At 68.2% G+C, this 22,575-nt stretch overlaps 2 protein-coding genes across 6 annotated transcripts in view; one reads left to right on the top strand and one right to left on the bottom strand.

Annotated features, from left to right (window-relative positions):
- Positions 1 to 4,109, bottom strand: part of KANSL3 (KAT8 regulatory NSL complex subunit 3) — an 18,002-nt gene extending 13,893 nt beyond the window's left edge. For 3 of the 5 annotated variants that reach the window (XM_038160461.1, XM_038160466.1, XM_038160464.1), the window contains exons 1-4: positions 3,862 to 4,109; positions 2,876 to 3,046; positions 1,956 to 2,046; positions 1,310 to 1,429 (exon numbers count right to left, since the gene is read on the bottom strand). In XM_038160461.1, the coding sequence (XP_038016389.1) occupies positions 1,310 to 1,429; positions 1,956 to 2,046; positions 2,876 to 3,046; positions 3,862 to 4,094 (615 nt within the window). In that variant the 5' untranslated portion in view covers positions 4,095 to 4,109. Of the gene's footprint in view, positions 1 to 356; positions 474 to 998; positions 1,131 to 1,243; positions 1,430 to 1,955; positions 2,047 to 2,875; positions 3,047 to 3,861 lie in introns of all 5 variants that reach the window. The other 2 variants (XM_038160463.1, XM_038160465.1) reach the window with 1 other exon arrangement.
- Positions 4,110 to 4,883: 774 nt separating this feature from the next.
- LOC119710773 (myoferlin-like) lies at positions 4,884 to 22,562 on the top strand. The gene is made up of 47 exons (XM_038160173.1): positions 4,884 to 4,968; positions 5,111 to 5,166; positions 5,245 to 5,336; positions 5,417 to 5,525; positions 5,597 to 5,728; positions 5,799 to 5,927; positions 6,006 to 6,068; positions 6,181 to 6,231; positions 6,585 to 6,615; positions 6,836 to 6,951; positions 7,031 to 7,184; positions 7,807 to 7,886; positions 7,968 to 8,036; positions 8,123 to 8,166; positions 8,400 to 8,476; positions 8,552 to 8,628; positions 9,205 to 9,336; positions 9,431 to 9,530; positions 10,325 to 10,449; positions 10,785 to 10,876; positions 11,407 to 11,890; positions 12,156 to 12,269; positions 12,649 to 12,812; positions 13,046 to 13,332; positions 13,505 to 13,668; positions 13,866 to 14,039; positions 14,263 to 14,341; positions 14,448 to 14,779; positions 14,973 to 15,131; positions 15,230 to 15,328; positions 15,715 to 16,129; positions 16,414 to 16,502; positions 16,605 to 16,646; positions 17,227 to 17,340; positions 17,415 to 17,570; positions 17,646 to 17,737; positions 18,203 to 18,373; positions 19,122 to 19,270; positions 19,732 to 19,871; positions 20,340 to 20,428; positions 20,508 to 20,603; positions 20,991 to 21,132; positions 21,224 to 21,323; positions 21,536 to 21,638; positions 21,753 to 21,849; positions 21,933 to 22,042; positions 22,115 to 22,562. Exons 1-47 carry the CDS (start codon positions 4,884 to 4,886, stop codon positions 22,446 to 22,448), a joined length of 6,309 nt encoding a protein of 2,102 aa, XP_038016101.1. The 3' UTR covers positions 22,449 to 22,562.
- The last annotated feature ends 13 nt before the right edge of the window (positions 22,563 to 22,575 follow it).

The following is a 22,575-nucleotide window of genomic DNA, read 5'->3' as shown; positions in this document are numbered from 1 at the left end:
GTGCTCCAGGCACTGCAGCACTCCCACCCCGCTGCCGTTGTTCAGCAGGGACGTGGCAATGGGGATCACCTGTGAGGGAAAGGGGACATCAGGGACAGCCAGCAGGGCTGGGGACAGCGTCAGTGACAGCCAGCAGGGCTGGGGACAATGTCGGGAACCCCACAGAGCCACCCCACAGAGGCAGCCCCACAGAGCCTGACCTACAGAGGAACCCCACAGAAGAGCCCCACAGAGCCTGACCCACAGAGGAACCCCACAGAGCCTGACCTACAGAGGAACCCCACAGAAGAACCCCACAGAAGAACCCCACAGATCCAGCCTCCCAGATCCAGCCCCACAGACCCAGCCCTACAGACCTTTCCCAGGCAGGAGAGCTGCGACTGCCAGAAGCGGTGCCGTCGGGACGTGGGGAACAGGGAGTTGGCGGGGCCGGAGGAAGCGATGAGGATCAGGGGGGATCCGGGCAGTTTGCTCTGCAGAGTCCAACAGGAGCCGTGTCAGGGACAGCAGCGTTCCCAGCAAAGGCCTCCCTGCCCCATGAGGAACAGGGAAGGATCTTGCACAGCTCTTTAACTGTCTTCCCAAACCAAAGCTCCCTCGGGATACCCAGGAGGAATTCTCCAACAGGAGGGACTCTCCTTTCTGAGGGACAGCTCCCTGGGACAGGGACAGGACCCAGGGGACAGCTGGAGCTGGGCCAGGGCAGGCACAGGGTGGGATTTGGGAATGGTTCTTCCCCAGAGGCTGCTGGGCACTGCCCAGGGAATGGGCACAGCCGGAGCTCCAGGAGCCTTTGGATTCTGGGGTGTCTGTGCAGGGCTCCCAGGGATGCCCAGGGGGGAATTTTGGGGTGTCTGTGCAAGGATTGATGATCCCGGTGGGTCCCTTCCATCCACAGACCAAGTGTAAATCACTTGAAGAGCCCAGGGAGAGGACAGAGGCAGAGGATGGGGAGACTGAAGCTGCCACGGGACCCCCACACCCCCCAGGGCACTCACTGGTTTGTTATGGGACAGGACACCCACTGCTGGGTCCCAGGGTCTCTTGAGCAGCAGGGACAGCGCCTCAGCCCCTGCTGCCCCCGTCTTGGCCGTGGAGGAGAGCAGCATCCTGTCGATCAGCGTGGGGATCTGCGAGCAGAGGCCAGGGGGGACTGAGAAAACGCACCCAAACCACGGGACGACAATTCCGGCCTCTCCCCTCCGCCAGCTGCCACAGCCAAGCCTCCTCCTGCTTTTATCACCTTTCCCTTCAGGGTCTGCAGGGCATCCAGGTACGCAGCCAGCACCGGCAGGCTCAGGGTCTCCACCAGCGTGGTGTGGAGCCACTGGATGAGTTTGGTGTCCCAGTTGACGCTGGCCAGGGCCTGGCGCACCCTGCGGGCACATTTATCCACGGCGATCCTCCTCAGCACGGGCTCGTTGCAGGCCTGGAAGCATGGGTTCCCAAAAAACAGCTCAGGGGAAGGAAGGTGGAGCACGGCACTGCAGCCCCATCCCCAGGGAAATGTCAGCATGGGCTGCCCAAACATCTGGAGTGAGGACAACATCTGTCCGAGGAGGAGGAGGAGGCTGAGGGGAGCCTTCAGAGCAATCCAAAGCTTCCAAGGGGAAGCTCTGCTCCCTGGGACAGGGACAGGACACAGGGGACAGCTGGAGCTGGGCCAGGGCAGGCTCAGGGTGGGTTTTGGGAATGGTTCTTCCCCAGAGGGTGCTGGGCACTGCCCGGGAAATGGGCACAGCCCCGAGGCTGCCAGAGCTCCAGGAGCCTTTGGATTTTGGGGTGTCTCTGCGGGGCTGCACTGATGATCCATGTGGGTCCTTCCAGGCCAGGACATTCTACGATCCCACAAAAACCACAAAGCCCAGAGCTGTTCCTCAAGGCTACCCCAGGGTCACAATCCCCATGCTGACCACGCCGGGTGTTGTGGCAAGGCCGGACGCAGCCCCTCTCACCCCTTCGTTGGCCAGGCGGGCCAGCCTGTCCGACTGCAGCGCTTTGTGGATCTTGTTGAACAGCTTGTTCTGGGCCGTGGTCCAGCCCGTCCTGCGGGGACAGACACAGCGGGGTCACCCCCAAAACCACCAAAGCATCCCTGCTGCCTCTGCTCTGGAATTGCCACCCTACCTGTTGATGTGCTCCTCCTAGCCTGGATTCCCATTCCCAGCCCGTATTCCCATTCCCAGCCTGGATTCCCAAACCTAGCCTGGATGCCCTGCCATTCCCAGCCCATATTCCCATTCCCAGCCCATATCCCCATTCCCAGCCCACATCCCCTGCCATTCCCAGCCCATATTCCCAATCCCAGCCCATATTCCCAATCCCAGCCCATATTCCCAATCCCAGCCCATATCCCCTGCCATTCCCAGTCCATATTCCCATTCCCAGCCCATATCCCCTGCCATTCCCAGTCCATATTCCCATTCCCAGCCCATATCCCCTGCCATTCCCAGTCCATATTCCCAATCCCAGCCCATATTCCCATGCCCAGCCCATATTCTCATGCCATTCCCAGTCCATATTCCAAATCCCAGCCCATATTCCCAATCCCAGCCCATATCCCGCGCCATTCCCAGCCCATATTCCCGTTCCCAGCCCAGATTCCCGTTCCTAGCCCATGTCCCCTGCCATTCCCAGCCCATATTCCCATTCCCAGTCCATATTCCCATTCCCAGCCCGTATCCCGTGCCATTCCCAGCCCAGATTCCCGTTCCCAGCCCAGATCCCCTGCCATTCCCAGCCCATATTCCCGTTCCCAGCCCATATTCCCGTTCCCAGCCCAGATCCCGTGCCATTCCCAGCCCATATTCCCGTTCCCAGCCCAGATCCCGTGCCATTCCCAGCCCATATTCCCGTTCCCAGCCCGGATCCCCACCTGTTGACGTGCTCCTCCCAGTCGTCGGGCGGCGGGGGCGCGTCGGCGTCGGTGCGGGCGAACATGACGTGCCGCTCGCACTCGTTCATCACGCTCCGCGCCTTCTGGTTGTCGTACAGCGGCACTGGCGTCGGCGTCACCGTCTCCACGTCGATGGGGACATCGGCCTCCCTGCCACCCACACGGGGGTCAGGGCAAGGATGGGGCACCCCGGGCCCTGCCGCGTTTGGGGGCATCCGGGGGGTTTGGGGGGATCAGGGGGGTTTGGGGGCATCCGGGGGATTTGGGCAGCGCTCCCAGGGATGCACAGGGTGGGATTGACCCAGGGATCCTGGTATTCCTGGACTAGCTTCTGGATCACCAAACCGAGCACTTTGGACAGCCCAAAATGAGACCTCTGGAGCCCCAAATCAAACCTACCCTGGACCCCTAAACCGATCTCCCTGAAGCCCCAAACCAAGCATCAACCAAGCATCCTGGACCATCAAACCCAGAGCCCCAAAACTGAGACTGCTGGAGCCCACAAACGATGGCCCCTGCAACCCCCAAACCATGGCACCTGCACCCCTCAAACTGAGACCCCTAGACACCCTCACCACCCCTCTAACCCATCAGGACCCCAGCCCCCAGTTTTCCCCTAACAACTGCCCCACTCATCCTTATGAACACCCCCCAGCCCCACAGGACCCCCTCCTTTCCCCTCACAGCCCCCTCAGCCCCACAGGACCCCCTCCTTTCCCCCTCAGCCCCACAGAACCCCCTCCTTTCCTCTCATAACCCCACAGAACCCCCTCCTTTCCTCTCATAACCCCACAGGGCCCCCTCCTTTCCCCTCACAGCCCCCTCAGTCCCATAGGACCCCCTCAATTTCTCCCTCAGCCCCACAGGGCCCCCTCCTTTCCCCTCACAGCCCCTCAGCCCCACAGGACCCCCGCAGTTTCCCCCCCCCGACCCCCTGCCGTCCCCTCCGCCGCTGGGGCTCTCACGGGGCGCTGCCGAGGTGCCTCCGCGGGGTGAGGAAGAGGAGCCGGGCGGGCCGGGCGGCGCTGGCGTCCGGGTGGGCGCTCCAGGGCTTGGCGTAGCTGTGGTCGAGGCACACCAGGTCCAGCTCCCGCTCGTGAGCCGACAGCTGCAGCAGCAGCGACGTGCCCATCCTGCGGGCCGACCACTGCAGCTCGCGCTCCCGGTCGCGGTCGCGGTCGCCGGCGCGCTGCGACATGGCGGGAGCCCCGCCCCCCCCCGCCCTCCCCTCACGGCGCCGCCCGCCCCCCAGCGCGCGTGCGCGGGGCGCGCTCCCGCCCCTCCGGCCTCCCCTCAGCGCGCGTGCGCGGGGCGCGCTCCCGCCTCCCCTCAGCGTTCGCGCGCGGGGCGCGCTCCCGGGGGACCACGGAATGTCCCCGTGGGACCCCGGGATGTCCCCGGGATGTCCCCGCGGGAAGGGACGCTCCAGGCTCACCCAGCCCCCGCGCAGGACGCTGCGCGCTCCCGCGCGGTCACGGAGCGTCCCTCGTGGGGACACGGGGACGCGGTTACCGGCGACACAGCCGCCCGCGCGACAGCCCCCGCGCCGCCACCCGCCGTTGGCGCTCGGGCGCGGCGAGCCAACCGCCGTGCCGCTGGCCAGAGGGCTGGTGGCACCTGGGGCTGGCACCGCGGTGGCAGCCCCTCGGTGACAAACCTGCCGCCGGTGCCCGAACCTCGGGGGTGGCACGTTGGTGGCACCCCCCTGGTGACAAACCTGCAGCCATCCCCGGTGACAGCGCCTCGGGGGTGGCACCCTCCTGGTGACAAACCTGCAGCCACCCCCGGTGACAGCCCCTCGGGGGTGGCACCCCCCTGGTGACAAACCTGCAGCCACCCCCGGTGACAGCGCCTCGGGGGTGGCACATTGGTGGCACCCCCCTGGTGACAAACCTGCAGCCATCCCCGGTGACAGCGCCTCGGGGGTGGCACATTGGTGGCACCCCCCCGGTGACAGCTCTGTCCCCCGTGCCAGCGCTCCGTGGCCATGCTGCGGTGCCACGTGGTCGCCGTCCACATTCCCGGGGCCACCGGCTTCGGTCCCGGTGTCCTGCTGTCCGTCTGCTTCCGAGGTACGGCGGGGTTGGGGACATCGTGGGGTGTGGGACACCCCGTGGCACCGGGTGGCACCGGCCACGTGGCAAGGGCCACGCTCGTTTGCCCGTGCCCCATGTCCCCACCCTGAGGTGCCACCACCCCTCCTGTCCCACACAGGTGTCCCCAGGAGAACCCAGGTGGTGCCCGAGGAGCGCAGCCTCACCTGGAATGAGGTGAGCTGGCCCCGGCGTGACCCGTGGTGGCACAGGGACAGCGGGTCACCCCCCCCTGAGCCGTGTCACCCCCCTCAGGAGCTGGTGTGGCCGCTGGACACGCGTCCCCTGAGTGCCACGGACACGCTGGGCCTGCGCCTGCGCCGCGGGGACTGCCCGCTGCCCCAGGGGTGAGTGCCAGCCCTGGGGGGACACCCCGCGGCCACCCCCTCACCGCGGCCACCCTCACTGTGTCCCCCCACTCCCGCAGGGACCTGGGTGCCACCACGGTGTCGTTGGGCCAGTTGGTGGCCAACCCCGGCCTGCCGATGGCCGTCAGGGACATCCCGCTGCTGGACCACCGGGAACGGCCCACGGGGGTGAGCCCAGCCCCGCAGCGCCCCACGGCACCCCGGGGTGGCACTGTCCCCGTGTCACCGTCCCTTTGCAGTGCACCGTCACCCTCCGCTGCCACCACGACCCTCGCGGCGAGGCCGGGGACGTCGCTGTCACCACGGAGCACGCCCAGGTGGCCCTGGAGCCAGCGGGGGTGGCACCCGCCGAGAGGAAAGAGGATTTCCAGGTACGGGAAGGGTGGCACCTGGTGAGGGGTGACATCCCCTGGCGGCCACCACGCCAGTGCCACCCCGCAGGTCCGGGTGAGGGTCATCAAGGGCCGCCAGCTGCGGGGCAATGACATCAAGCCCGTGGTGAGGGTGCAGATCGGGAAGCAGACCTTCCGCAGCCGCAGCCGCAGCGGGAACGACCCCTACTTCAACGAGGTGACACGGCCGAGGGGACACAGCGGGCACCGCCACCGTCCCTCGGCCCGCCCTCACCGTCCCCGCTCTGGGTTTTAGGTGTTCTGCCAGAATTTCCGCCTGACGCCGGAGCAGCTGGTGGCACTGCCCATCCAGATCCAGGTGGGACGGAGAGGTGGCACCGGGGGGACAGGGACAGGGGCAGGGACACGGGGACACGGGGACACAGGGACACGGGGACACAGGGACAGCCATGTCCCCTTCCCTGGCCCAGGTGCTCCGTTCACCAAACATCTGCACCAAGCCCGTCATCGGCACCTTCGAGGTGAGGAGTGGGGGATTGGGAATGGGGTTTGGGACTGGGGGATTGGGATTGGGATTGGGGATTGGGAATGGGTGATTGGGGTTTGGGAATGGGGGATTGGGATTGGGATTGGGGATTGGGAATGGGTGATTGGGGTTTGGGAATGGGGGATTGGGAATGGGATTGGGAATGGGTGATTGGGGTTTGGGACTGGGGGATTGGGAATGGGGGATTGGGATTGGGGCTTGGGGATGAGGATTGGGATTGAGGATTGGGATTGGGGATTGGGAATGGGGCACAGGGATTGGGGATTGGGAATGGGGCACTGGGAACGAGCTGTCGGAGCACTCTCACCCCCTTTGCCGTTCCCACAGCTCGATGTCGGCACCATCTACTGTGCCCCAGGTAACGACAGGCTTGGGGTGGCACTGGTGACACATTTTGGGGTGCCCCATTTTGGGGCACCACATTTTGAGCGACGCTCCACGCCGGCACCAGCCCGGGCTGAAGCCTCATTTTGGGGGAGCGCCGCGCGTTTTGGGGAGGTTTCAGGCGGGCCCCGCGGTGCCACCGCGGTGGCTCCGGTGCCAGCGGGGAGGTGACCGCGGTGTCCCCGGCGGGGCAGGGCGCAGCCTGAGCGGGAAGTGGCTGAGCCTGCAGCACCCGCGGCACCGCGACGGCCGCTCGCAGGGCTTGCTGCAGGTCAGCCTGCTGGTGCGCCGCGCCGGCGAGCGCGCCCAGGTGAGCGCCCCGCCCTCCCCCGCACCCCAAAATCCCCTCCTGGGGGTCCCCAAGCTGTCACCTCCCTCCCCGCCACCAGGAGCAGGAGGTGCTGGCGGGGGACGAGGACGTGGAGGCCAACCTGCTGCGGCCACCGCCCTGCGCCACCACGCTGCAGATCCGCGTGTTCCGCGCCGAGGACCTGCCGCGGGGTGGGGACAGCGCGGTGGGGCGTGGGGACAGCGGGAACTGGGGTGGGGACATCGGGGATTTGGGGTGGGGACATCGGGGATTTGGGGTGGGGACATCGGGGGTTTGGGGTGGGGACACTGGGGTTTGTGGGGACACCAGGAATTGGGGTGGGGACATCGCGTGTTTGGGGTGGGGACATCGGGAGTTGGGGGGAGGACACCGGGAATTGGGGTGGGGACACCGGGAGTTGAGGTGGGGACATCGGGAATTGGGGTGGGGACATCGGGAGTTGAGGTGAGGACACTGGGGTTTGTGGGGACACCGGGAATTGGCATGGGGACACCGGGGGTTTGTGGTAAGGACACTGGGAATTGGAGTGGGGGCAGATTTAGGGATCCCCCAGCTCACCACAGGGTGGGAACACCGAGGATTTGGGGTAAAGGGTGGATTTGAGGACCCCCTGCTTGCCACAGGGTGGGGACACTGGGGATTTGGGGACACTGGGGATTTGGGGTGGGTTTGGGGACCCCCCCCTTCTCATCACAAGGTGGCCATGGGGGAGTTTGGGATGAAGGCTGGATTTGGGGACCCTCCGCTTGCCGCAGGGTGGGAACCGGGGGTGATTTGGGGTGGGGATGGATTTGGGGACCCCCCAAAATCTCGCTGCTCGCCATCCCCGCGCAGCGGAGCCGGCTCGGCCGTGCCTGGGCGGCGCCGGGGGCTCGCTGAAGGTCTCGGTGCGGGTCGGCTTTGCGGGCAGGACGGTGAGCGCCGGCCGGGGAATTTGGGGGTGCCCGGGGGGTGCCCGATCCTTTCGGGGGCTCACAGGTGTCTCCCCACCGCAGCTCTGCACCCGCGGGGTGCCCGCCGATGGCAGCGCCGAGTGGAACGAGGTTTTGTTCTTCCCGCTGCGGGTGAGGAGCGCCCCAAAACGGGGCACCCCAAAAAGGGGGACGCCCCCATTTCCACAGCCACACTCGGCGCTCTTCTGTCCCCGCAGCTGCCCCCCATCTGCGACGAGATCCTGCTGGAAATCCTGCGGGGGTGAGAGGGGACACCCCGCGGGGTTGGGGGACACCCCGCGGGGTTGGGGGACACCCTGAGGGTTTGGGGGACACCCTGAGGGTTTGGGGAACATCCCGTGCGTTTGGAGGATATCCCTGGGTTTGGGGGACTTCCCTCGGGTTTGGGGGACATCCCTGGGATTAGGGGACACTCCTCGGATTTTGGGGACCCCCCCCCGCGGTCGGGGGGACCCCTGACCGTGCCCCTGCCAGGTCGTGCCGCAGCAAAGCCGTGGGCAGGGCCACCCTGAGGCTGTCCCAAATCTCCCGGGAACCCGACGAGCTCGAGGGTGAGCGGCGCCGTCCTTTTTTGGGGTCCCCGTTAACCAGAGCCCACCCTGAACCCCCTTTTCTGTGCCCCCCAGAGGGGACCCCCGGGTTCTTCCCCTCCTTCGGGCCCAGCTTCCTGCCCTTCTACGGCCCCCGGCCGGACGCTGCCAGGGTACGGAGCGGGATTTGGGGGGGCAATGGGGTTTTTTGGGGGGCAGAGGGGCATTTGGGGGTGAAATCGGGAGTTATTGGGGTAAAGGAAGGGTTTCTGAGGGCCGCGGGATGTTTGGGGTGAGAATGGAGGAAACAGGGGGTTTGGAGGGGGAATGGGGCTGTGGGGTTTGGTTTGGGGAATGGGAAAGGGGATTTGGGGTATTTTTAAGGCCAGCGGGACTTTTGGGGTGAAATGGGGTGGGGGGAACAGGGAATGAGGCATTTGAGGGGAAACAGGAATTGTTGGGGCAGGGCTTTGGGGGACAATGGGACATTTGGGGTGAAAGTGGGATGGGGGAACAGAGGATGGGGCATTTGGGGTGAAAATGGGATGGGGGAACAGGGAATGAGGCATTTGAGGGGAAAATGGGGAATTGCTGGGGAAAATGCAGGGCTTTAGGGGACAATGGGGCATTTGGGGTGAAAATGGAATGGGGAAAACGGAGAATGGGGCATTTGAGGGAAAACAGGAATTGCTGGGGCAGGGCTTTAGGGGACAATGGGACATTTGGGGTGTCCCGTGGCCACCCCACAGCCCGGCCTCGTTTCCCAGCACTCGGGGCCGGTTTACCGGGGCCGGCTGCTGCTGGAGCTCTGCACCCACATGGGGACCCCCCCCGGGCGCCAGCGCGACTCCGTGGCCCCCGTGGACGCCGAGCGGGCGCAGGTGGGGGGCGACACGGGGACACCCCCGTGCTGCTGGTGCCACCTGCACCCCCAGGGGGTCACCTGAGCTTTTTTTGGGGTTCTCCTCGCCGCAGAGCCGCCTGCCCCGCTGCCGCCTGGGGCTCTGCGGGGTTTTCTACTCGGCCACGGCGGTGCCGGGCGGCCCCGAGGCGCTGAGCCTGGAGCTGGGCATCGGCCCCGCCGCGGCCGCCACCGCGCCCGCCCTGCCCGCCTTCGACGGTGAGCGGCGACAGCCCCGCGGGGGGCACCGGGCGCCGCTGTCACCGCCCCGTGTGGCCCGGTGGTCTCGGGAAGGGGGCGGTGGGGGCGGTGGGGGCAGGGATTCATTGCTGGGGTTGGGTGATGGGTGGGATCGTTGGAGGGTTTGGGGCCCGCGTGCGGGAGGGGCTGGGAGGTTTGGGGTGGTTTTGGGGTGAGTTGGGGGGATTTTGGGGTTTTTGGGGGTGGTTTGGGGTGGTTTGGGGGGATTTGGGGTCTTTTGGGGGGATTTTAGTGTCTTTGGGGGTGACTTGGGAGTGATTTGGGGTGGTTTGGGGGGATTTTAGGGTTTTTAGGGGTGATTTGGGGTGGTCTGGGGGGATTTTAGGTTTTTTTGGGGGTGGTTTGGGGTGGTTTGGGGGGATTTGGGGGTTATGGGGGTGGTTTGGGGGTGATTTGGGGTGTTTTGGGGGATTTTAGGGTTTTTGGGGTGGTTTGGGGGGATTTTAGGGTTTTTAGGGGTGATTTGGGGTGGTCTGGGGGGATTTTAGTTTATTTGGGGTGTTTTGGGGTGTTTTAGGGGTGTTGGGGACATGGATAGTGTGTCACCCAGGTGATGTCACCCAGTGGATCAGGGGACACTTTGGGAATCTGGGATGATCCCGTGACACCTCCCAGGAAGCCCCAACTGCCCCTCAGCAGCGGGGCCGGCTCTGTCCCGACCCCGTTTTTCCCGTTTTTCCCGATTTTCCCGGTTTTCCCGGTTTTAGGGAACCTCTACCACCACCTGCCGTGGTTTGGGGACAAACCGGTGGCCGCTGTCACCTCGCTGTGGGAGGACGCTGGGCACCGCTGGGACAGCCTGAACCTCCTGCGAGCCCTGTGCCAGCGCCTGGTGAGACCCCAAATCCGGGCGGGACCGACCCCAAATCCGGGTGGGACCGACCCCAAATCCAGATGGGATCGATCCCAAACCCATGTGGGAATGGTTTGGGGTGGGATTGCCCCCAAATCTGTGTGGGACCGACCCCAAATCTGTGTGGAATTTATCCCAAAACCATGTGGGAATGGTTTGGGGTGGGATTGACCCCAAATCTGTGTGGGTCTGACCCCAAATCTGTGTGGGACTGACCCCAAATCCGGGTGGGATCGATCCCAAACTTGGGTGGGAATGGTTTGGGGTGGGATTGACCCCAAATCCGTTTGGGGACATTTTGGGGCCATTCCCAGGAGAGGAACCTGGCCAAGCTGCAGGGACACGGCGGGGACACCGCCAGGGACAGGGGGACGAAGCTGCTGCAGGAGCTGGATCGGGACTGCGAGTGAGCGACCCCAAATCCCGGTTTGGGGCCGGGGGATCCCGAGTCTGGGGGGGGGGAAACGGGGCTGGCAGGGGGGGTTTGGGGGATTTGGGACACTTTGGGACACTTTGGGGGACACTGGGACATTCCAGGGTGGGAACGGGATGAGGGGGACGCGGGGATTTTGGGGTGGAAATGGGGTTTTTGGTGGGAGGATGGAGCGTTTGGGGGGAAAAAAAACGAGGAATTGTGGGGGCAAAGAATTTTTGGGGGTGAAACTGGGGATTTTGGGGGAATCCTGTGGGTTTTGGGGTGTTTTGGGGCGCTGCAGGGATGCCCTGGGCTGGGGTGATTTTGGGGTGATTTGGGATGATTTGGGATGTTTTGGGGTTGATTCTGGGATGTTTTTGGGGTAATTCTGGGATGTTTTGGGGATGATTTTGGGGCGTTTTTGGGATGTTTTTGGGTTGATTCTGGGAAGTTTTTGGGTTGATTCTGGGACGTTTTTGGGGTAACTCGGGGGTGATTTTGGTGTGTTCTGGGCCCTGCAGGGCCGCCCTGCAGTGCCTGGAGGCTCAGCCCGCTCTGACCGCCCTGGACCAGCAGCTCCGGAGCTGCCGGCGCCGCCTCCTGCGGCGGCTGCGACGCGAGGCCGGGGCCGACAGCGGTGGCCGGCACGGGGACACCTTGGGGACAGTGGCCCAGGGGTGGCTGAGGCGCGCGGCCGCGCTGGCCGTGGAGGTGACACCGAAAACCCCAAATTGGGACAAATCCCAACCCCACAGTGCCGCGGTTGGGTGTGCCCAGCGTCCCTTTGGGGCAGTTCCCGTCCCCGTTCCGGCGCCGCTCTCACGCCTGTCCCCTGTCCCTGTGTCCCCGCAGCCCCAGGCCGGTGTCCCCGACGTGCAGCTGTGGCTGCTGCGGGGCCAGCTGCGGGTGGCCTCGGCCCGTGTCCCCGCCACCGATGTCCTGCACTCCCCGCGCGGCCCCGGCGCCTGCGGCCGCCTGTGCGGGAGGATCCTCACCCTGTTCCTGGTGGGAGCTCCCGCTGTCCCCTGCTGTCCCTCCGTGTCCCCTCGGTGTCCCTACAACCCCTTTGCGTCCCTCCACGTCGCTCCGTGTCCCCCTTCCTCACCGCTCTGTGTCCCCTCTGTCCCTGCTCCATGTCCCCTCTCTGTTCCCGCCTCACCTCCTCCAAGTCCCCGTGCTGTCCCCCCGTGTCCCCGCTCTGCACGTCCCCACGTCCCCTGCCTGTCTCCCCGCGTGTCCCCGCCCCTCGGTGACACTCTGCGCCACCCAGGGCTGCGGGGACACGCAGGCCCAGGTGCGGGTCCGGCTGTGGCTGGGGCGAGTGGCCGAGAGCGGCGAGCTGGCCCGGCTGCTCGGGGGGAGCCTGCGCTTCTACAGCGAGACGGTGGGGACAGCGCGGGGACAGCATGGGGACAGCGCGGGGGACAGCGGGGACAGCATGGGGACAGGGGAGGCGACAGCGCGGGGGACAGCGGGGACAGCATGGGGACAGCGCGGGGGACAGCGGGGACAGCATGGGGACAGCGCGGGGGACAGCGCGGGGGACAGCGGGGACAGCATGGGGACAGGGGAGGCGACAGCGCGGGGGACAGCGGGGACAGCATGGGGACAGCACGGAGACAGCAAGGAGGGGACGGAATGGGAGGAGACAGCGGGGACACCTGGGACGGGACAGCACCGGGATGGGACAGCGGGAAAGGGACAGCACCGGGAGGGGACAGCGCCCCACAGTGTCCCCTAAGGCCACCGCTGTGTCCCCGCAGTACGAGAACCAGACGCGGCTGTTGGGGAAATGGGGACCCCGGAGGCTTTGGGGGCGCCCCGCGTTCTCCGACAGCTCCGGCCGGGCCGCGCCCCCCCCGGACGAGCTGCGGCCCCCCAAGGGCTGGCGCTGGGACGGGCCCTGGAGCGTGGAGCGGCCGCGGCGGTGAGCCGAGGGGACAGCCACCCTGTCACTGCGGGGAGCGCGGTGACACCAGCCGTGCCACCAGCCGTGTCCCCAGGGCGCCGGCACGGGGAGCGCGGTGACACCAGCGCTGTCCCCCGCTGTCCCCAGAGTGCCGGCACGGGGAGCGCGGTGACACCAGCGCTGTCCCCCGCTGTCCCCAGGGTGCCGGCACGGGGAGCGCGGTGACACCAGCGCTGTCCCCCTGTCCCCAGGGCGCCGGTGCAGGCGGAGGGCGCGGAGAGCGCGGTGCTGGAGGAGCTCTACGAGAACCAGAGCCGCGACCCCAGCGGGGGCTGGGCCAGCACGGCCAGCACGGACGCCGTGAGTGGGGGACAGCGTGGGGACAGCGCCGGTGACACCGGAGTGTCGCGGCTCAGCGCCCGCCTGGTTTTGCAGAAGGGAGTGGCGGTGCCACCGAAGGAGGAGGTGGCGTGTCCCCAGGGCTGGAGCGTCACCAGCGACTGGCATGTGGACGTGGAGGGGGCCGTGGATGAGGACGGTGAGCGGGGGTCCCCGGTGGGCACAGCGGGGTCGGGGGGGACAGGGATGAGGGTGACAGAGGTGAGGGTGACGGGGACGGAGGTGGCAGAGATGGGGGGACAGGGATGGGGGTGACAGGGACACGGTGACGAGGACAGGGTGGCAGGGAAGGAGCTGACCCCTGTGTGCAGGTTGGCAGTACGGCGTGGGCACGGACGATGGCAGCCCGCCGGCAGCGTGGCACGGCAAGGGACAGCAGTGCCACACCGTCCGGCGCCGGCGCTGGGTGCGGGTCCGCCACAGGGACAGCGACAGCCGGACACGGGAGCAGGACACGGACACCCGCAGCACCCTGGTGACACACGCGGGGACAGGGACGGGGCGGTGGGGATGGAGGTGGCGGGGTGGGGGTGGCAGGGATGGGGTGTGACGGGGGTTGGGGTGATGGGACGATGGTGACAGGGAAAGGGGTGATGGGGATGAGGGTGACAGGTGCGGGGGGTGACAGGGCTGTTGTCCCCGTGTCACCCCGTGTCACGCTGTCCCCTCCAGGACCCCGAGGAGCTGTGGGAGGACGAGGCGTGGCAGCCCGAGTGCTTTTGGGGCTGCACCTTCCAGCCCAAGGTCCCGGCCGGTCCCCGGTGCCGCCGACGGCGCTGGCAGCGCAGCCTGGTGCCCGCCGAGCCCGCGGCCGTGGCACCGCTCTTCCTGCTCCAGGGAGCCCCGGTAGGAACGGGAGGGGCCCGGGGAGCGGGAGGGACCCGGGGGAACCGGAGGGACCCGGGGGAACCGGAGGCACCGGGGAACGGGAGGTGTGGAGAGGGAGGGGAGATGGAAGGGAGGGAAGAGGGAGGGATGGAGCCCTGTGGAGAGGGGCCACGATGGGACAGTAGCACACAGGACAGGGGGACAGCAGGGTCCCCCCCAGCCCAGCCCTGTCCCCTCCCAGGACATCGAGGAGCTGGCCCAGGACAGTCCAGAGGTGGCCCTGCAGCAGCCGCCCCCCTTCATCCTCTGCACCTTCCAACGTGAGCCCGGGGGCCAGCAGGGACCGGGAGGGGACCGGGGAGGGGTCGGGAGCCACCGGGAGGGGCCGGGGGCTCGCAGCCCCCCCTGACTCCCGGCTGTCCCCAGGGCCCGGCCGCTTCCAGCTCCGCTGTTACATCTTCCAGGCGCTGGATCTGGCGCCCGGCACCGCCAGAACCTCCATAGGTGGGACCCCCCCCGCCCCCCGGGCACCGCCCCGCCGGCCGCCCGGGGCGCTGACGGTGTCGCTGTCGCCAGATGCCACCGCGCACGTGTCGTTCGTGTCGCGGAGCCAGCGCACGCGGGCGGTGCGCGGCGCGCTGGACCCGCAGTGGGAGCAGACGCTGCTCTTCCCCCGGGTGCCGCTGTTCGGGGACCCCCGAGGCGTCCGCCAGGACCCCCCCGCCGTGGTGGTGGAGGTGCGCGACCAGCGGGGACAGGTACGGGACACACCGGGCACGGGGGAGGGCTGGGCGGAGGGAGGGAGGGAGGGAGGGAGGGGAGCAGAGGAGGGGGAGAGGAATGGGACGTGGATAAGGATGGGGGATCAGGGATGGAAGGATGGGGGTGTCAGGGATGGAGGGACAGGGACACCCCCGGCTGGGCCAGCCCGTGCTCAGGCTCTCCTCTCAGGGCACCGCGGCGCTCCTGGGCCGCTGCGTGTGCGCCCCGCGGGTCTGGCTGGACGCGGCGCTCCGGGAGCCGCCCCGGCTGCAGCCCCACCCGCTGCGGGGCCCGCGGGGCCCGGCCGGGGAGCTGCTGGCCGCCTTCGAGCTCCTGCTCGAGCCCGAGGTGAGGCGGTGACAGGGGCGACGCGGGGTGACACAGAGGTGTCGCAGAGGGCACCCAGGGCCGGGGTGGCATTGTCACGGTGTCCCCCCCCACGGCAGGACGGGTCCCCGGCTCCGCTCAGCCCCCCGCCCCTGAGGAAGGACGGGTTCGGCATCCCCCCGGAGCTGCGGCCGCGCCTGCAGAGGGTGGCACTGGAGGTGGGAGCCACCTGCGGGGAGGGGACAGAGCGGGGACAGCGCGGGAGCAAGGAATGGGATGGAGGCAGAGCTGGGATGGAGACAGGGATGGGACAGGGGTGGGGACGGGGATAGAGGTGGGATGGGGACAGCGTGGGGACAGGAATAAAGGTGGTTTGGGGACAAGACTGGAGATGGAGCCTGTGGGCAGAGCTGAAGCTCCTGGGGATGGGGACGGGGACAGGGGACGGGGACAGGGACAAGAGAAGGAATGAAGATGAGAGCGGGCACAGAGGGCAGAGGCAAGGCCAGCACAGGGGTGGGGACAGGGACACGGATGGAGACAGCACCTTCAGCCTGCCACCGAGGGGAGCCCCGCGGGTGACGGGAGCCGCGCGTCCCGCCAGGTGCTGGCCTGGGGGCTGCGGGGGCTGCGCGGGGCCGTGCGGGAGCCGCGGCTGGAGCTGCAGTGGGGGGAGCAGAGCCTGTGGACCCCCCCGATCCAGGACGTGGCCGCCAACCCCAACTTCTCCAGCAACGCCTTCCTGCTCACCCTGGTGAGGGGGGACGGGGCAGGGGAGCGGGCCTGGCCGTGGCCGCGGGTGACCGGGCTGTCCCCGCAGGCGCTGCCCGAGGAGGAGCGGTTCGTGCCGCCCATCCGCCTGCGGCTCTGGCACGGCGCGGGCTCCGAGCGGCGGCTGCTGCTGGGCCAGGCCAGCGTCAGGGAGCTGGGCCGGTTCCGCTGCCCCCCGCCCCGCCAGGAGCAGCTGCTGGGCTCCGGCAGGCCCGGCAACGGCTCTCACACGGTTGTGTCAATGCCAGGTACTGCCTGTGCCATCCCTGCCCGTCCCTGCTGCCACCTGTCACCTGTCCCATCCCCGGCGCCACCTGTCCCATCCCTGCCCATCCCTGGTGCCACCTGTCCCATCCCTGGTGCCACCTGTCCCATCCCTGCCCATCCCTGGTGCCACCTGTCCCTTCCCTGCCCATGCCAGGTGTCCCCAGCCCATCCCATCTGTCCCCTCCCTCATCCCTGCCCCATCCTAGATGTCCCTAGCCTGTCCCACGTGTCCCTCCCTCATCGCTGCTGTCCCTGTGTCCCTCAGACGAGCTCCTTTCCGTGCCCGTCTCCTCCAGCCCCTGCAGACGCTGGTGCTCCCTGTTCCTGGCCACAGCCCCGGCCAGGATGGCTCAGGTTTGTCCCCCTGGTCACCTGGCACCAGCCCTGGCACTGCCAGGCGCTGGCACCGCTGGGCCCCGTGCCTCAGTTTCCCCAAGAGCTCTTTGCTCCCTGCAGGACCTGCTGGGCTACCTCAGGAACAAGCGGGCTGAGGATGAGGTGGGCGCAGGAATGGGGCCACCAGGGCCACCAGGGCCACCAGGGCCACGTGTCCCACCTGCTTCTGCTCCCCACCAGGACGAGGAAGACGAGGATGAGGAGGAGGAGGAGGAGGAGGAGGAGGAGGAGGAGGAGGAGGAAGAGAGGGACTGGTGGAGCAAATTCTACGCATCCATGGAGGACAAGGACCCCAAATCCCCGTGGGGAACCAACGGGGACAGACTGAAGGTGAGCCAGAGCCTGGCACCTGCCCTGGGCTGGGGACGGGGACAGGGAGGATGAAGGGAGTGGGTGAGGACAGGGATGGGGATGAAGATGGAATGGGGACAGGGATGGGGATAAAGCTGAGGGGGACAAGGACAATGAAGCTGAGAGGGGGAAAGGGATGATGATGAAGGTGGGGAGGGGACAAGGATGAGGATGAGGAGGGAATGGGGACAGGAATGATGATGAAGACGGGGAAGGGACAAGGATGAGGAGGGAACGGTGACGAGGATGAAGAAGGGTCCAGGCCGCGGCGGGGAGCAGCCCAGGACGGGGCCGGCCCCGCGGCCGATCCGAGGCCGGCCCTGCCCCGCAGATCTACGGCTGCGAGCTGGAGGCCGTGCCCGACTTCGAGGGGCTGCAGGATTTCTGCCAGACCTTCCCCCTGTCCAAACCCGGCCGCGCCCCCGAGCCCGTGGGCAGCTTCAAGGTGGGTGAACCCCCGCCCTGGCGGCACCTCGGCAGCGGGGCGGGACCCCCGGAGGGCACCGAGGGGTCTCTCAGGGGCTGTTCCGCATCTACCCCGTGCCCGAGGAGGCCGGGGCGGCCCCGGCGCCGCGCTGCTTCCAGCGGCTGCCGCCCCGCCAGCCGCAGCCCTGCCTGGTGCGCGTCTACGTCGTGCGAGCCTTCGATCTGTCCCCCCGCGATGTCACCGGGCTGGTAAGGACGGCGGGGAGCCCCGCGGGGCCGGGCGGGGCGCGGCGGTGTCACCGCGGTGTCCCCTCCGTGCCCCAGAGCGATCCCTACGTGCGGGTGGCGCTGGGCAAGCAGACGCTGGGACAGCGGGACCAGTACGTGCCCAACACCCTGGAGCCCGTCTTCGGCAGGTGCGGCCGGGTGGCCCTGGCGCTGTCACCCCCGGGGCGGGTGGCCCTGGCACTGTCACCCCCGGGGCGGGTGGCCCTGGCACTGTCACCTCCAGGGGGCACTGGGGACACTCACCAGGTCGCCATTCCCAGGGCTGTTGTGCCACCAGATCCCTGTGCCATTCCCTGTGCCACCACTTGTCCCATTCCCTGTGCCACCATCTGTCCCATTCCCTGTGCCCCCAGCTGTCCTGCCATGTCCCCTCCTGTGCCATTCCTTCTCCTGCCATGTCCCTGTGCCCTCAGCTGTCCCTTTCCCTGTGTCCCCAGCTGTCCCATTCCCTGTGTCCCCAGTTGTCCCATTCCATGTCCCACCGTGTCCTTGCGTCCCCTCATGTCACATTCCCTGTCCTGCCGTGTCCCCGTGCCCCCAGCTCCCCTGTCCCCATGCCAGTCCCAGACTGATGGCACCGCCGATGTCACCAGGATGTTCGAGCTGACCGCCACCATCCCCCTGGAGAAGGACCTGCGGGTGACAATCATGGACCACGACAAGGTGCCCCCGGACCAGGAGATCGGCAGCACCACCATCGACCTGGAGGACCGGCTGCTGTCCCAGCACCGCGCCCGCTGCGGGCTGCCCGCCCTGTACCGCACGTGCGTGGCACCGGGACACGCCCAGGGGACACGGGGACACGGCCAGGGGACACGGGGACACGGGGGACACGGCCAGGGGACACGGGGAGGGGACACGGGGAGGGGATACGGGCACAGGAGGGGACAAAGGGGGCTGGGAGGGGACAGGGAGGGGGTACAGGGAGGGGACACGGGGGACTGGGAGGGGGGACAGGAGGGGACAAAGGGGGCTGGGAAGGCACAAGGAGGGGACACAGGGACACAGGGGGCTGGGTAGGGACAGGGAGGGACACAGGGAGGGGACACGGGGAGGGGACACGGGGGACACAGGGGGCTGGGAGGGGACATGGGGAGGGACACAGGGAGGGGACACGGGGGACTGGGAGGGGGGACAGGAGGGGACACAGGGGGCTGGGAGGGCACAAGGAGGGGACACGGGGACACGGGGAGGGGACACGGGGACACAGGGAGGGGACACAGGGGGCTGGGAAGGGGGAACAGGAGGGGACACAGGGGGCACAGGAGGGGACACGGGAGGGGGGCACAGGAGGGACAGAGAGGGAGACAGGGGGCTGGCAGAGGGGACAGGAGTGGAACGTGGTGGGCGCACGGCGGGGGGGGGACAGGAAGATGGCACGGAGCGGGCACAGAGGGCTTTGGGACACGAGGAGGGGCAGGATGGGGGGCACGGGAGGCTTTGGGGGGCACGGGAGGCTTTGGGGGGCACAGGGGGTGACTCCCAGCAGAGGTGCCACTGCCCTGTCCCCAGCGCGGGCCCCGCGTGCTGGCGGGACCAGCTGTGCCCCAGCCGGGCCCTGGAGCTGCTGGCGGGCACCCGGGGGCTGCCCGGGCCCCGCTTCAGCCGCGGCGGCACCGCCCTGAGCCTGGCCGGGCAGCGCTTCCAGCTGGGCCACTTCGGTGAGGGGACGGGGCTCGGGGGGCTCGGGGGGGCTGGGGGCGTTTGGGGGGGTCTGGTGGAGGTTTGAGGGGTCTGGGTTGGCTTGGGGGAGTTTCAGAGGATCTGGGAGGATCTGGAGAGGGTCTAGGGGGTCTGGGGAGGATCTAGGGGGGTCTGGGAGGTTTGGGGGGATCTAGGGGGGTTTGGGGGGCTCTGGTGGAGGTTTGGGGGGTCTGGGTTGGCTTGGGGGAGCTTCAGAGGATCTGGGAGGATCTGGAGAGGGTCTGGGGGGGTCTGGGGAGGATCTAGGGGGGGTCTGGGGGGTTTTGGGGGATCTAGTGGGGATTTGGGGGGTCCGGGGGGGGTTGGGAGGATGTGGGGAGGGTCTTCTGGGGGTTTGGAGGGTCTGGGGGAATTTGGGGGTGTTGGGGGGGTCTGGGGGGTGTCTGTCGGGCGGGTGACAGCTGGGTCGGTGTCACAGAGCGGGGTCACCCCCCGCTGCGCCACGCCGGGGCCCCCCGGGAGCGCCTGGCCCTGCACGTGCTGAACCTGTGCGGGCTCGTCCCGGAGCACCTGGAGACCCGCGGGCTGCAGAGCCGCGCCCAGCCCGGCCTGGAGCAGGTGACACCGCGGGGACAGGGACACTGCGGGGACAGGGACATCGCGGGGACAGCGACACCGCGGGGACAGGGACACTGCGGGGACAGCGACACCGCGGGGACAGGGACAGGGACACTGCGGGTACAGGGACACCGCGGGGACAGCGACACTGCGGGGACAGGGACAGGGACACTGCGGGGACAGGGACACTGCGGGGACAGCGACACCGCGGGGACAGGGACAGGGACACTGCGGGGACAGGGACACCGCGGGGACAGGGACACCGGCGATGGGTGATGGGACGCTGGGGTGACAGGGACACTGGGGTGGGTGCCAGGGACCCCAGGAGTGCGCGATGGGGCCAGGGGGTGACAAGGACAGGTGCTGGGGGGACACAGGGACCCCACAGTGATGAGCCTGGGGCTGTGGGGACACTCGGAGACACTTGGGGACACTCAGGCCGGTGCCAGCCCGTCCTGCTGTCCCCAGGGCAAGGTGCAGATGTGGGTGGACATTTTCCCCGCCAGCCTCGGACCCCCCGGGCCCCCCGTGAACATCGACCCCCGCAAGGCCGAGGGGTGAGTGAGTGACAGGCCACCCCCGTGGGGACAGCGCCACCCCCGGGAGGAAGGTGACACGTCGCTGTCCCCTCCTGAGGTACGAGCTGCGCTGCGTGGTGTGGAACGTGCGGGACACGGACCTCAGGGACGTCAACCTGCTGGGCCAGCGCATGAGTGACATCTACGTGTCCGGGTGTGTCCCCATCGTGTCCCCTGTCACCCTCCAGCTTCTGTCCTGCTCACCGCAGAGCCCCTGCTTTGTCACCGCAGGGTCCCCATCAGCCGTCCCCAGGGTCCCTGTCACCCCAGGGTGTCCCCATCCATGTGGGCACAGCGGTGACAGGATTGTCCCCTCCGGGGTGGCGTGGATGGCTGGGGTGGCGCAGCAGTGACAGCGGTGTCCCCTGGCGGGTGGCACAAGTGGCTGGAGTGACAAAGGGGTGACAGTGCTGTCCCCTGGGCGGTGACACACGGGTGACAGCGGTGTCCCCGCGGGTGGCTGGACGGGCTGGGATGGGTGCAGAGGTGGCAGTGCTGTCCCCTGGCGGGTGGCACGGAGGTGACAGCGGTGTCCCCGCAGGTGGCTGGACGGGCTGCCCGAGCAGCGGCAGCACACCGACATCCACTATCGCTCCCTGGACGGCAGCGGCGCCTTCAACTGGCGCTTCGTGTTCCCCTTCGAGTTCCTGGCGGCTGAGAAGCTCTGCGCCATCCGCCGCAAGGTCAGCGACACCCGGGAGGGGGGGGACAGCGTGGGGACAGCCCGGGGACACGGCCAGGGGACACACGCGACCTTGCTGCGTCCCCGGGCAGGAGCACGTGTGGAGTTTGGACGAGACGCTGCTGAAGGTGCCGCCCAAACTCATCCTGCAGGTGTGGGACAATGACAAGTTCAAGGCGGACGATCTGCTGGGTGAGAGCCCGTGTGTCACCGCCTGGGGGACAGCGCGGGGGACGCGTGACGGGGGGGCACGCGACAGGGGACAGCCAGCGGGGACAGGGAGCGGCCGCTGGGGACAGAGAGCACCCACTGGTGACAGGGAGCTCCCACCGGTGACAGGGAGCTCCCACCGGTGACAAGGAGCTCCTGCGGGTGACAGAGCTGTCCCCTGGCCTGTCCCGCAGGAATTCTGGAGCTGGAGCTGACGCGGCTGCCCCACCCAGCCCGCAGCGCCCGCTTGTGCCGGGCCTCGCCGTCCGACCTGCCCTGCTTCTCCTGGCCCTGGCTCTCCCGGGCCTGGCTCTGCCTGCCCCGGTTCTCCCGGGCTTGGCTCTCCCGGGCCTGGCTGTCCCTGGCCCGGTTCTCCCGGCGGCTCTCCCGGCGCTGGTGCCGCTCCCCGGCGCTGCGGCGCTCGCCCCTGAACCTGTTCCGCAGGAGGAGGGCGCGGGGCTGGTGGCCCTGCACCATGCAGGAGGACGGCGGCCGCCGGCGGCTCTCGGTAGGCTGGGGACGGGTTGGGGACATCCACACGGGGCTGGGGGACAGCAGGGACAGCTCCAACCGCCCCCCCGGGCCCCGCAGGGGAAGCTGGAGCTCAGCCTGGAGCTGCTGTCGGCGCAGGAGGCCGAGGAGCGGCCGGTGGGGAAGGGCCGGGAGGAGCCCAACAAGCACCCGACGCTGCCCGAGCCCAGGTGAGCCCGGGGCGAGCCGGGAGGGGCCACCGGGCAGGGGACAGGCGGTGGCTGAGCCCGGTGTCCCCGCAGGCGCCCCAAGTCCTCGTTCCTGTGGCTGCGCTCGCCGCTGCGCCTCATCCGCTACGGCGTCCGCTGGCGCTACCTGCTGTGGCTCGGCGTGGGGCTGGCGGCGCTCCTGCTGCTCCTGCTGCTCCATTCCTTCTTCCCGGTCAGCACCGCCCCACGAGCGCGCCGCTGCCGCCCCCGAGCGCGCCCTGAGTGCCCCGTGTCCCCCCGCAGGGCTCCCTCACGGTCAAGGTGGCTGACCCGCGCCAGCTCCTGCCGGCCACGGAGCGCCGCGGGACGGCACGCTGAGGAGGAGCCGCCCGGTGGCCCGGTTTCCTGGCTCGGAACCCCGTCCTGAGCCGCTCTGGGTGTCCTCGGTGGGTTCTCCAGCCAGGAGGGGATCGCTGGAGGAGCTGCCCATGGGTGTTCCCTGCTAACAAAGCCGCGTCCCAGCAGCACCGGAGCATCGTCCCCGTCTCTGGTGG

Source organism: Motacilla alba, chromosome 22, assembly GCF_015832195.1.
Source record: "Motacilla alba alba isolate MOTALB_02 chromosome 22, Motacilla_alba_V1.0_pri, whole genome shotgun sequence".
Lineage (NCBI taxonomy): Eukaryota > Metazoa > Chordata > Aves > Passeriformes > Motacillidae > Motacilla > Motacilla alba.
This window is presented reverse-complemented; position numbering and strand designations above follow the sequence as displayed.

Coding starts and splice junctions, on each gene's coding strand:
- LOC119710773 (XM_038160173.1), top strand. CDS start 4,884: ATGCTGCGGTGCCACGTGGTCGCCGTCCACATTCCCGGGGCCACCGGC. Junction 4,969..5,110: donor GCTGTCCGTCTGCTTCCGAG/GTACGGCGGGGT, acceptor TGTCCCACACAG/GTGTCCCCAGGAGAACCCAG. Junction 21,639..21,752: donor TGCTTCTCCTGGCCCTGGCT/CTCCCGGGCCTG, acceptor CCGCTCCCCGGC/GCTGCGGCGCTCGCCCCTGA.